At 40.0% G+C, this 12,441-nt stretch overlaps 1 protein-coding gene across 3 annotated transcripts in view; it reads left to right on the forward strand.

Moving 5' to 3' along the window:
• DAPK2 (death associated protein kinase 2) overlaps nucleotides 1–12,441 on the forward strand; it is a 59,406-nt gene that overhangs the window by 20,367 nt on the left and 26,598 nt on the right. For all 3 annotated transcript variants that reach the window (XM_069980551.1, XM_069980533.1, XM_069980542.1), the window contains exon 3: nucleotides 9,155–9,376. In XM_069980551.1, the coding sequence (XP_069836652.1) occupies nucleotides 9,155–9,376 (222 nt within the window). The remainder of the gene's footprint in view (nucleotides 1–9,154; nucleotides 9,377–12,441) is intronic.

Here is a 12,441-nt window from a genome sequence, read left to right on the forward strand (position 1 = left end):
CGTAGTGTGAACCCACCCTAACACAATGCATTCTGTATCCACATCTAATTGTGTCAGGAACTGTCCAGAGCAAGAAACAGTTTCTATAGGGATTTGCTAGGTGGCAGCAGAGAGTATTGTCAGACTGGAAAATCCACTTCCTGCGGGACATACAGCAGCTGATATGTATTGGAAGGTTTGAAAGTTTTAAGTAAAAGTAATTTGTATAAATCTGTATACCTTTCTGCCACCAGTAGATTTAAAAACAATTTTATGTCTCTGGAATACCCCTTTAACTTGCCAGATGCAATCAGTCTAAAAAAAAATCCTCCTGTGTCTAGATATTGCTGTTACATATCTGGTATGGTGCCATGTAGTGATCTTTTGATTCTTTTTTAGAATGGCCTCTGGAAATGTCCAGTGCCAGTGAAAAGAGGCTACTTTTAGTGGTCACTGGTCAGGAATCACTGGGATTGACCTACTGAGCATATGTAACCAAGAAAACACTGTAATAGGTTTGTAATAGTGATATCTAGACATTTCTCTTTCTGTTTTGTTTTTTTCTCAAATCTGTATTTTTATTTTTCAATAATAGTGCAATTACATAAAAAATTATTTATTTTTTTTTACAGTAATGTAACGAGTAGATGCAATAGGGAGTAAACAGGTTAACATTTTTCATAACAACTGGTTAAAAGTCCACAGTAGCTACAGAGAGATGTCTGTTGATCACTAGCGATGAAACTGCAGGGAATCACCTGCTGCGAAGTCTCTCCATAGTATTTCTCTTTCTGTTTTGTGGAATCTACCAGAGAAATGTCATTTTGAATCATGGGACAGTGCTGAACACTTCTAAATGCGAATGATCGAACGTATACAAGGTAGCTATGTTACCAGGGCTGGTCTTATTGAGTGAGAGAAAAACAAAAAACATAGGTTTCTGCATATGAATAAATATGTAATGTTTTCAGTTTAAAATATTCTTAAATGGGGTTGTACTGGGAAACAAAAGGGCAATGAATTGCTCTGAAGTCGCATCCATTGTTCTAGTGACTGATCAGCGCCTGACGTATTCAACAATTCCTTATGACGTGGGACTTATTTTTTCGCTAGGAATAATTTGCAGATGAACGCTGCATTACATCAGACATTGAGGTTGCTGGACAAGAGATGAGAAAAGCTGGTATCATGGCGACAGGGAGAATAGTTGGAGGAATGTGCTAGATGACAGGATAATTTACTATGTAACAGGAGGTGATCTAAAGCTAAATGTCAGATCTGACCCCTAATCTGCCACCTGCAACTCAACAAATGGCAAGTTGTTGAGTTTTCTTCACTTTGTGTGTCTGTCTTTTCAGTTTGCATTAATATCTAAATACGGATATATCACGAACTGAAATGTTATCTTTTAGAAGCAGAAAAATGTTTTCTAACAAGCAATATCTACAGTCCTGTGGTACATTGTCATTCCCATCCAGTAGTGAATCCGGTTTTCTTATAAGCTTATTTGTAAGATTTCAAAGGATTGTGACTCATTCAAGTTTAATGCTTATAATACATACTTTAGCTTTTATTCAACTTGTAAGAAAGAGTAAGAACACATTTAATGGCCAGACTCCACAGCAACTAAATGGGCACAATTATCGTATTATTGTGATTGCACTGTATCCCTATGGGGTAGCATGAGGCTGCATATGAACATTCAATTTTACTGGACAGTATAACATTTTTATATATATATATATATATATATATATATATATATATATATATATATATATATATATATTTATTCTTCATTCGAATGATCGGACTAGAGCGTACTCGAATTGCGATTATATCAAAGTTTAAGGGCTCATGCACATGGCAAAGACCAAAGCATAGGCATTGTATTACTATTTAGTACAGTAAGTCCCCTGTATATGCATCTGCATAAAGCCAGAGTCACACATGGGTGCAATATAGGGTCTCTATGACAGCCCCATTACAGTCGTGCGCATAAACCCTAATGCACTTCAAGAGCTTTCCACTACATGAATACAGCCTGCAGGTCTGCGGTACACATCTGCTAAAACTACGCTCACCACTAATTCAGACACATGATAACCTTTACATGCTCAGCGTGTGTCACTCACATACCTCTCGTAGCACTGCTACTATATTAAGATTCCCCCGAGTCTGCTGCGATTTAGAAGATGCTTTCTATGGAAGAGGTTAGTCTTCCTGTAAGCGCTGATGGGAAGGGAATGCTTAGTCTCTTTCACCTAATTGGATCAGGACAACTGTTGTTTCTTATTAGCAAGGCTGTGACATGTAGTTTCACAAGATAAAGGCCTCCACTTTCTCAGCTATCTAGAACCAGACTGTAAATAGCCTAATAGCAGATACAGGGAAAGGTTATGGACAAGTAGTAAAATGTGCAGTGTATAAATCTGCCAGCATCACAGTAAAAATATATCTATCATTTAGGAATGGTCAGCCAATTATAGTTTTTATTCTAAAAAAGAAAAGCTTGCATAATATAAGACTATACATTATAAAGTGATGCTATGTACAGGCTGCAGCTCTAATCTGAATGAGGCCTGCAGAAATCACTGCACTTGCCATTAAGATGAATGGAACCAACTCCCAGTCACTGAAATTCTTTCTATAAGTCTGTCACATGTTACTATACATTTACAGATCACCTCTTCATTCTCCTCCTGTGCTTACATCTATATAACTTCTATAGAAGGAGGGGATGACTAAACATAGGCTAATGTGGGGGAGGTAAGTATTGTATTTTGGGCACTGTGGCTGGAACTGTTAGCATTATGGCTGGCCCCGAGTGTGGTTGGACTTGTGGTCAGCACTGGGCACAATAAGATTGGCACTGCACGGTATGGTCGACAACTTTTTGGAGCACACTATTACTGGCACTATATGCAAAGTAACAAATAGTGGGAGACACCTTGGATGTTTTTACTCAGCATGTTCACAACCAAGATTGCTCACATGGGCAGACCAAGGCTACTGTCTATATATTGTTACCATGTGAAGGGTTTTACAAGCTGTGTGATAATTTGTGCACATGTAAACTGAAGAATATACAAAGTAGAACCTGAATGTTAAAGGGGTTGTCCAGCGAAAATCTTTTTCTTTTAAATCAACTGGTGCCAGAATGTTATATGGATTTGTAATTTACTTCTATTTAAAAAAAATCTCAAGTCTTCCCATACTCATCAGCTGTCTCAGACAGAGATGTCAGCAGAGAGCACTGTGTCCGACTGAAAAGGAAACATTTCCTGCAGGACATACAGTAGCTGATAAGTATGGGAGTACTTTAGATTTGTAAATAGAAGTAAATTACAAATCTATATAACATTATTGCTTTGTCTACTGGAGCTGCCCTGCAGAATAACATATATACATTATTACATTAATGTGTATATATATATATATATATATTTGTTAGATTAATATTTTATATAACATGTATTTTTTCCAGACTAAGTGCCCTTAGCAGTGGTCACATCTGTGTTACTTAACATCTTCATCATGGCCTGTAATGGGGTATGTTTGCCTCCATCAAGGTTTCTGTTGTCTTAGTGGGAAGAATAGAGAAACATGCAGTGCTCTTCTTCCTCCTTATCAATCAGCAGGTGTGGCTACAGCTTTAAAGCGTAACTGTCATTTCAGGGTCATTTTTTTTAAAACATTAAATATCAACAGTTCAAGCGATTTTAAGAAACTCTGTAATAGGTTTTATAAACCAAAAGAGTTTCCTTCTGGACTGAAAAAGCAATCTCCCAGCCTCCCCCCTCACTTCAGAAGCAGCAGGATTTCTGTCTCCATTATGTGGCTATGGAGAGGGGAGGGGCTGTTAGGAGTGACTGAGCACGGAGCAGTCCTGCATAGCACAACACCCTGCAAACTTCTCTCAGTAAGTTCATAGATAAGCACTGACCTTTCTGACACCTGAATCCTGCGGTTTAGGTGCCCAGACAGTGTAAAAACAGCTGACCTTCATGTCACCTCTTCCTGCTCCCTCATCTCCCTCAGCCCCTCCCCCCTCCATAAGAATAGAATGGAGAGAGCAGAGCCCGTCTTCACTGGCTTCTCTGTAATGAAGACGTGTTTGCCTGATAATGCACAGATAAGAAGTCAGGGGGGGAGGCTGGGAGATTGCTTCTTGAGTACAGAATGAGGCTTTTTTGGCTGATAAAACCTATTACAAAGTTTCTTAAAACTGCTTATACTACTGATTTCTGCAATAAAAAAAAATATGACAGTTACGCTTTAAGGCTCATATACAGTACATGACTGTATTAAGAATCTGAATAATACAGATTAGGGAGGACTTTTTTTCCTGTGGAGGTATGCATAAAACTGCATGTATTTTATTTTTCAGGGGTACTGCATGTGAACTAAGCACACCTCAAGTTACAGTCTTTCTAAATTAAGTAACTGTAGGAAAAACCACCAAGCATTATACGAATTGTAGTAGGTAGAAGAATTGAGGCGGTCACTCACCACGTTAGATGCCGAAGATTCTTTATTCATCCAGGAATGAACATAGCGGGGAAGGGGGAAGGTGGAGGAGCGGTGCAATCAGACAAACGTTTTCGCGGACTTCCGCTTCGTCAGGTCTGGCCAGACCTGACGAAGCGGAAGTCCGCGAAAACGTTTGTCTGATTGCACGGCTCCTTCACCTTCCCCCTTCCCCGCTATGTTCATTCCTGGATGAATAAAGAATCTTCGGCATCTAACGTGGTGAGTGACCGCCTCAATTCTTCTACCTACTCCAAGTTGGACTGTTTGCTTTGGCATTGGGCACCTCCACTAGCCGCACAGTTTATCCAGTTTTGAGTCTGCCTGTCCGCTTTATCGCATACCGATTGTGTATATAGTAGTGCCAACCGCGCCGTCTCCACTGTATTATACGAATTGTGTTTTAGCAGGGCCTGAATGCTTTTCTGAGCTGAGTGAGAATGTAACACCTGGGGGGTGCATTATTTTAGCAACAGAAGCATGCCGCTTTGCAAATGTAGCCTAAAGTAGTAGAAAGCAAAACTAGTGTAAGTATAACTGATGTGTATGGAAAAGTAAGAAATTGATGTGGAGTATAATAAGAATAATTATAATATATATATAATTTTTTTTTATATAGTGCCAACATATTCTGCAGCACTTTACAGTCTTGGGATTACATACATAGACTTTACAATCCAGACACTACAAAGATACACATGTAATTATCAAGCAAGAGCTTAAAATCCATGAGGAGAGGGTTGGAGACAAAAGGAAGAGTGGTAAAAGTGCTTCGTTGCTACAATGGTCCGGACATCTTTATATATAGTATAATGCAGGTATAGGTCGGCAAACCAGTCAACAACCAGTGCCTGTATGCTATAGGTGTAAGTATGCAAAAGCTAAAAAATCGCACATGATAAAATTTCAGTAACAAAGTAGCTAATAATAAACCGCACCCCCTCGGAGCGTAAAAAAAAATTAAAAAAGGACACAGCTGGCACAAACTGCTCAAAGTTCCGCAAATGCCTTTATAAACTCAGTGTAACTTTGTACGCTGTGAGCAAAACCTCAGTATTAGCCAGAACAGTATCACAAACTGAATGATACATGCAGGGCCAAATTAACTTACCATAGGCTTCGGGCTGTTTACCAAGCCTGGGCCCCCCAACCCAATGTAACTATGGCAGCACAGCGTGGTGTTCATACTACAGGAATTGTGCAAAATTGCTGTAGAAAAGCCACAATTTTTCATTGACATTTCACCACTAAAAGTATCAGTCTTTTTAAGTGGCCATGGGCCCCCCAGGAGCTCAGGGCCTCGGGGTACCGCCCAAAAGGGACCTATTATGATCTGTTACTGGATACATGTGCCCCTAAAGGTTTCCCATCTCCCACCTAATTTTCCCAGCAGACAGGAAATAACACATTACAAATGCTACGAATATGTGTCACTTACAAATAAATAAATGTCCACAATAATAGCCGCGTCCCACATACAGTGAGTGATGTCTCATTACATAGCTGACTAGCATGGGTCTTAGGCTAATGCCCATTGTGTTATTCCATTTAAAAGAAGGATTAGTAGCCAGACTTGGAGCTACCACTCGTACTCAGAAGTTGAGCTCCTCCGATAACAAGACCAGTAACACAGGACATAGTTAGGAAGCATCTGAGCATGTGCAGTCACTGCTGGGTAAGAGGCCCAGGCTACAGGCGGGCCAAAATGCATCCTGTCTGATGTATTGATTGTATGGACTAAAGCAGGGGTAGGGAACCTTGGCTCTCCAGCTGTTGCAAAACTACAACTCCCATCATGCCTGAACAGTCAATGCTAAAGCTTTGGCTGTCCAGGCATGATGGGAGTTGAAGTTTTGCTACAGCTGGGGAGCCAAGATTCCCTACCCCTGGACTCAAGTATATACATTGAAGAAGTGTGAGTGCTGGGCTTTCTCTGGTTTTACCTTTGTGAAATGTGACATGGAGGAGATTTCAGGTTATAATGGCCCTTGACATGTCAGTTTTTGGACATTTAAAAACAGAATTAGAGAAAGTGGTCTCTGAAGCGTGTAAGGTCTGTAATAAATAAAACATGGAACAAAGTAGGTCAGTTGCATAACCTGCGTAGTAATTGTCTGTGTCTGCTGAGCTTGTGCAGAAGATTTAATGAAAAGTGGCATGGAAGTTATTTCATCATGCAATCTGAAGAGGTTCCCTATAAAAACGCCAGGCAGATTTTTCATCTAGTTAGGAGGTATGTGTACAAGTGATATAGTGGAACAGGGGAAGGCATGGAATCTTCTATTGCCAGCACAATAAGAATGTCTTTAAGAGCACAGAATGTATGAACATGGCTGTTAGCATGCCTAGCATGGCTGTTAGATCGTTAAAAGGCAATGATCAGCCGACATGCACAATGTCTGTTGATCGTTGTCTGCTGATCGTTGTCCTTCAACATCACAGCAGCTGTGATTATCAAAATGAAATTAAATACATATTAATTATATGGACCTTATTGTTACAAACAAATTTTGGGTCCTTTTTTTCCCACCCATTTATTGCTCAAAATATGGCTTTTTCAGCAATTGAGATGGATTCTGTGTATTTTGGTTCATGGCTGAAAATACTTCCCAAGACATCATCATAATGACAACCATTTTTAGTGGACGTTGTTTTCGAAATAAGGGACATTGTTTTTGAAACAAGGGCTGCTGCTGTTTGCTAAATGACAGCCATCCACCAAAAGCGGCTGTCATTGTGACGGTGTGTGAACAAAGCCTTAAATATGAATGCAGTTTTGCGTGTGTCTTGGGAAGTATTTTGAGCCATGAATGAAAATACACAGAATCCGTCCCAATTGCAAAAAGACATTTTTGGGCTTTAGCTTGGACTTTTACATGGGTCAGTTATCAGTAGTGAGCGTTTCAGGAAAATGCTCATTCCTCTGACAATGAGCAAGAAAATGCCCACTTTTCAGCAATAAAATCTTTTGTTATCGGGCGCACTTCTCTCTGAGTAATAAGTTGATGTGCAGCCAGTAAAGATACAGCGATCATTTGTGCGGCCCGGCCACGCGATTAGTTGTGCCTTGAAAAGGCATTGCAAATAACTACCGATCTTGCAGAACTCTGTCTTTTGCTGCCGTGGATGGCTGAAAATCGCTGTTTCTTAGCTTGCACTTTGCAGAAATAGTCAATTTCTTTGTTAGCCATGCAGTTAACTTTGAATACTGTCATAGTATATCATGTTACTAAACACTAAAAACGAACCAACAGTGCCAGGTGAGAGGTGACATGGGTGGTAGAAGCTTGTTTGCTGTACGCTGACTCACCTGACTTGTTGTGCGGACAATACAACTAAATATTTTAGTGAATAATTTCTTATCAGTGAACAGGGCAGCTTATGATGTCACTTTATAACAGTCAGAAAACAAACAGATCTCGACTTGTTCCATTGCAGCTTAGGAGTGTGAACACATTCTTGTGAAAAGATAAGTCAGAATGACATCTGATCAGCCATGTGGCAGCAGCTCAGATCCTGCAGGTGGCTCAGATATTGTTCAGACTTAGGTGTATGTGGAATGGTGGTGTGTGTGTGTCAGTCTGACATGTGTTTCTGGTGTATGATAGGATTGCTACACATAACTTTCACTAGGGTTTTACTGGAATTGTGCACATAACTAAAGATATCCAGTGATCACCATTCCTGTAGAAAATAAGCGTGTTAAAGGGAAACTATCAGCTATAAAAGACATCTCAAACTACCAACATACTGTAGCTATGTAAGCAGTGAGACTATCCATACCTTTAGTCTAGTTATCCGAGGCTGCAATCACTTAAACAATGCTTTTCATTGCTGCTCTGAAGTGTCATAGAGACATGGCCTGTGCTTCAGTGTACTAGAGTGCCCTGGCAATGCCTCTTTGACTTGTTTTCTGGATAGAATACCTTAAAATATGCATTTGTTCCTTATTTTCACTTGCTCTAACTTTTTAGTTTCTTATAGTATCTTTTCAGTAAAATTCTAAATAAACATTTTAAATAAGTGATATATGTCATGAACACCCATCTGTGTGACCACGTCTCTCTAACATCACAGCATCCACACTCTCCATCTCCCCCTAGTTGTATAAGAACATTGTGGCCTACACCGCCTTTACTGAACACTCTATGCAGTAGTCCCTTCCCCACTCTCTGCTGCCGTGATGATTTCTATCAGTCAGTGAGGCCAGCTGTGGGACATCTGGAATAGGATGCTGCTGATCAGTTCCTAGAAACTTAAAGGTGACCTTGCACCTTAAACTGACAGGAAAAATAAATTATCCAGAGACACTACAGAAAAATAGCACTCACTATTCTTTAGATAAGATAACCCCCCCCACACTCACACACACACACACACACACACACACAAACACAAAACAAAAACTTCTATTGACATAGCTTCTGAATAATTTACCCCATCACAAAAACATAAAAACATAATTGTTTAATGTTTTTATTATATTTTAGTTTATCAAGTAAAACAATGAAAAGCAAAAAAACAAAATATATACAGTCCAACCTTCATTCATTTACAATCCATTTCTTATATTCCTAAATGTGAAGATTTTTTTCTTTCAGGGACTTTATTCTTTATAGTTTTTAATCATACTTTTTGTCTCCAGTGGACAGTTTGCCATTGTAAAAAGATGCAAGGAGAGAAAGACTGGGATAGATTATGCTGCCAAATTTATCAAGAAGAGACAGAGTCGTGCCAGCCGTAGAGGAGTGACGCGGGAAGAGATAGAACGAGAGGTGAACATCCTACGGGAAATTCAGCATCCGAACATCATCACTCTGCAGGATGTGTACGAGAACAAGACTGATGTGGTCCTCATCCTGGAGCTGTGAGTCCCCCACATTAATAATAGTACAGTAATAGCAGGGATTGATTTAATGGGTGTTTTATCTAATAGTCAGTACATATAATGGGTGGGTAACATTTCATTTCGATAAAAGGCTAATAATGTTTAGATACAAGATACTTGATGTCAAAGACTTTATGGTAGCATGATAAAAATTTGAGGAAAACAAAACATAAGGAATATTAGTGGTCAAATGACGGAAGCATCAAATGTAGACACAGGAAAATCTGGACAAGTCATATTCCAGGAGGAAATGAAGCATCTCTTCCTTCCTGCAACTTCCTCCTCATCCTAATATGTGAAGTCTTTCACATTGTAGCACTTGTAGAAGGGTCTGTTGGCCGGTGGGGGAGGTGTCTTGTTATGCTTTTACCATTATTTTCTATGTATATATAGTATAAATAGACACTAATGTGGTCGCTGTATCATGAAGCTGTCAGGCGTCTCTTAATATCCGCTTAGCCTAGTCTTTGCTGCTGTATATGTGCTTTATTTTATATTATTTCCACTGGGCATTTTTTCTACAACTGCTAATGTTCTCCAAAATCTTTTGATGTAATGTGCCAAGGGTGTTAGGGTCCTATTACACTGGGCGATTTTTATTGATCAACGACTAAAGATAAATGAATGCAAACGTGTTTATTGTTAACCTGAAATTGTTCACCATATTACACAGAACAATAATTGTTGGATAGGATCGTTATTGCGATCGTTACTATGATCATTTATACCTTCTGATCCCAGTAACAATGAACAATGTGCAATTACACTGAACGATCAGTGAAAAAATGCAGAACTTGAGCGAACGAACATGGAATTACAGCGAACGATTAGCGATAATTTTAGGTTCAGATCTAAATCAACGATCAATGACATACGAACGATTTCCAATTGTTGCCTGTAATTACACTGAACGATTGTCGTTTAAATTTGAAGGATATAGAGATTTTTTGCATTGTCCCACGTAGTCAATAGTATCTTCTCACTGTGGCAAGCAACTACAATTCCCATGAGCACACTGCTTCCTTATCCATCCCACTGGGTACATTGTCATCAGTAATCCATACAGCACCCACTGTATTCATTTTAGTTCTTTCTTGAGTATATTTTTACACATCTGTTCTGATCACAGATGTGCACTAGTGAGTGAGCAGGGAAAATATTTGGTCCATTGTCTTGCTCTGTTATTGCAGCAGAACAATGAAAAACAGTGGTGTTTGGCACTTTTTTTTTTTTTAAACTCAGTTTATTAAAAGTAATTGCAGAATTACAATAAAATACGTTCAGGAGAGTAAGGCACATTCTTCCACAGGATTCAATTTTAACAGATAAAGTATAGCAGATTCATATCACAAATGACAAGGATATACATATCAACCAAACTAAAGCAAAACAACCAAAACGGTCCAACATGGAGCAACTAAGTTGGTGCCTGTGAATTTAAAGGATATACATTAGGCTCGATCCTCGTGGTCAGAGGTAACGGTTAAAGATGAGTCGCACCACAATCCCCACACTTTGTTGAGTTTCTGCGGGCACTTCCTATGAATAAATACAATTCTCTCATATTCTATCACTTTGTTGACTAGTGAGATCCAGGTAGAAAGGCGAGGCGATCTCCTATCTATACACCGTAATGCAATGGTGTTACGCGCCAGAAACAGAGATTCTCTCATACATATGCGGAGATGATGAGGCCACACTTCCTCATCCATTATACCCAACAAACACATGGCTGGATCATGTGTTACAGGCTTCTGCACCACCTCAGAGAGGAATTCAACAAACTTCTCCCAAAACGTCACAAGGTGGGGGCAGGCCCACAACATGTGCCAGAAATCGGCAGGCTGGTGTTGACACTTAGGACAGGAGGGTTCAGGGATTCTGCCCATCCGAAACAGCCTTACAGGAGTAAGGTGTTTGGCACTTTACTGGAATATTGACAGACATTCTATATTTAGGCTTTGTTCTCACACTGTGCAAACGACGGACGTTCAGTGGAAATGGCCGTTTTTCAACGCTACCTACAGCCAATATTAATGATCATGATTATTAATTCTGGTTATAGGCAGCATTAAACAATAGCCGTTGTACATGTCAACATAGCTTTAATCTGTACATGTCAACATAGCTTTAATCTGTTAAAGGGTAGGTTCACACGTATCGGATCGCGGCCCATTTCACGCAGTGAGTTCCACAGCGAAATCCACTGCGATTCCCGGTACTGTCATTTTCTATGGCTTTACATAGTCGCATATTTTTCATTCTGCTGTGAGTATGTAAAGCCCCTCCCCACTTAACCCAGCACTGTCCGCCTAATACGTTACCTGCCCGTGCTCCTGCTTGCTTCTCAGTCTCCTTGCTCCCTGGTGTCCCACTCAGCCAATCAGTGCACTGCCCTGCCGCAGCCACTGATTGGCCGGGAGCCCGAGAAGCAAGCAGGAGCGCGGGCGGCTAATTTATTAGGCGGGCAGTGCTGGGTTAGTGGGAAGGGGTTTTACATACTCGCAGCAGAATGTAAAAACCGCTGCAACTATGTAAAGCCATAGAAAATTACAGTACAGGGAATCACAGCGGATTTAGCTGCAGAAGAAATTTATGCGTTTCGGTATATGTGAACCAACCCTAAGGCTATGTTCCCACACAGTATTTTTGCCCAGTATTTTTCAAACAAAGCCAGGAGTGGATTAGAAACACAGAAAGGCTATGTTCACACACTGTTGGAATTGAGGGGATAGCCACCATTTAATGGCAAATAACGGACATCCACAAATTGACGGCCATCCACTCAATTTCAACAGTGTGTGAACATAGCCTTTCTGTGTTTCCAATCCACTCCTGGCTTTGGTTGAAAGATACTGAGCAAAAATACTGTGTGGGAACATAACCTCAAAAATTAATAAATAGTCTGTGGTTCAGCAGACGGATGTTGCATGTTCTTTACTTCCTCTACCTCTGACATGTTAGTTTCTAGAGGACCTGTCAGCTCTCCTAGCATGCCTATTTTGGTAAGTGCTCACTAAAGTGTTCCCCATAACATTACAATG

The sequence above is a fragment of the Dendropsophus ebraccatus genome, chromosome 1 (assembly GCF_027789765.1).
Source record: "Dendropsophus ebraccatus isolate aDenEbr1 chromosome 1, aDenEbr1.pat, whole genome shotgun sequence".
Taxonomy (NCBI): domain Eukaryota; kingdom Metazoa; phylum Chordata; class Amphibia; order Anura; family Hylidae; genus Dendropsophus; species Dendropsophus ebraccatus.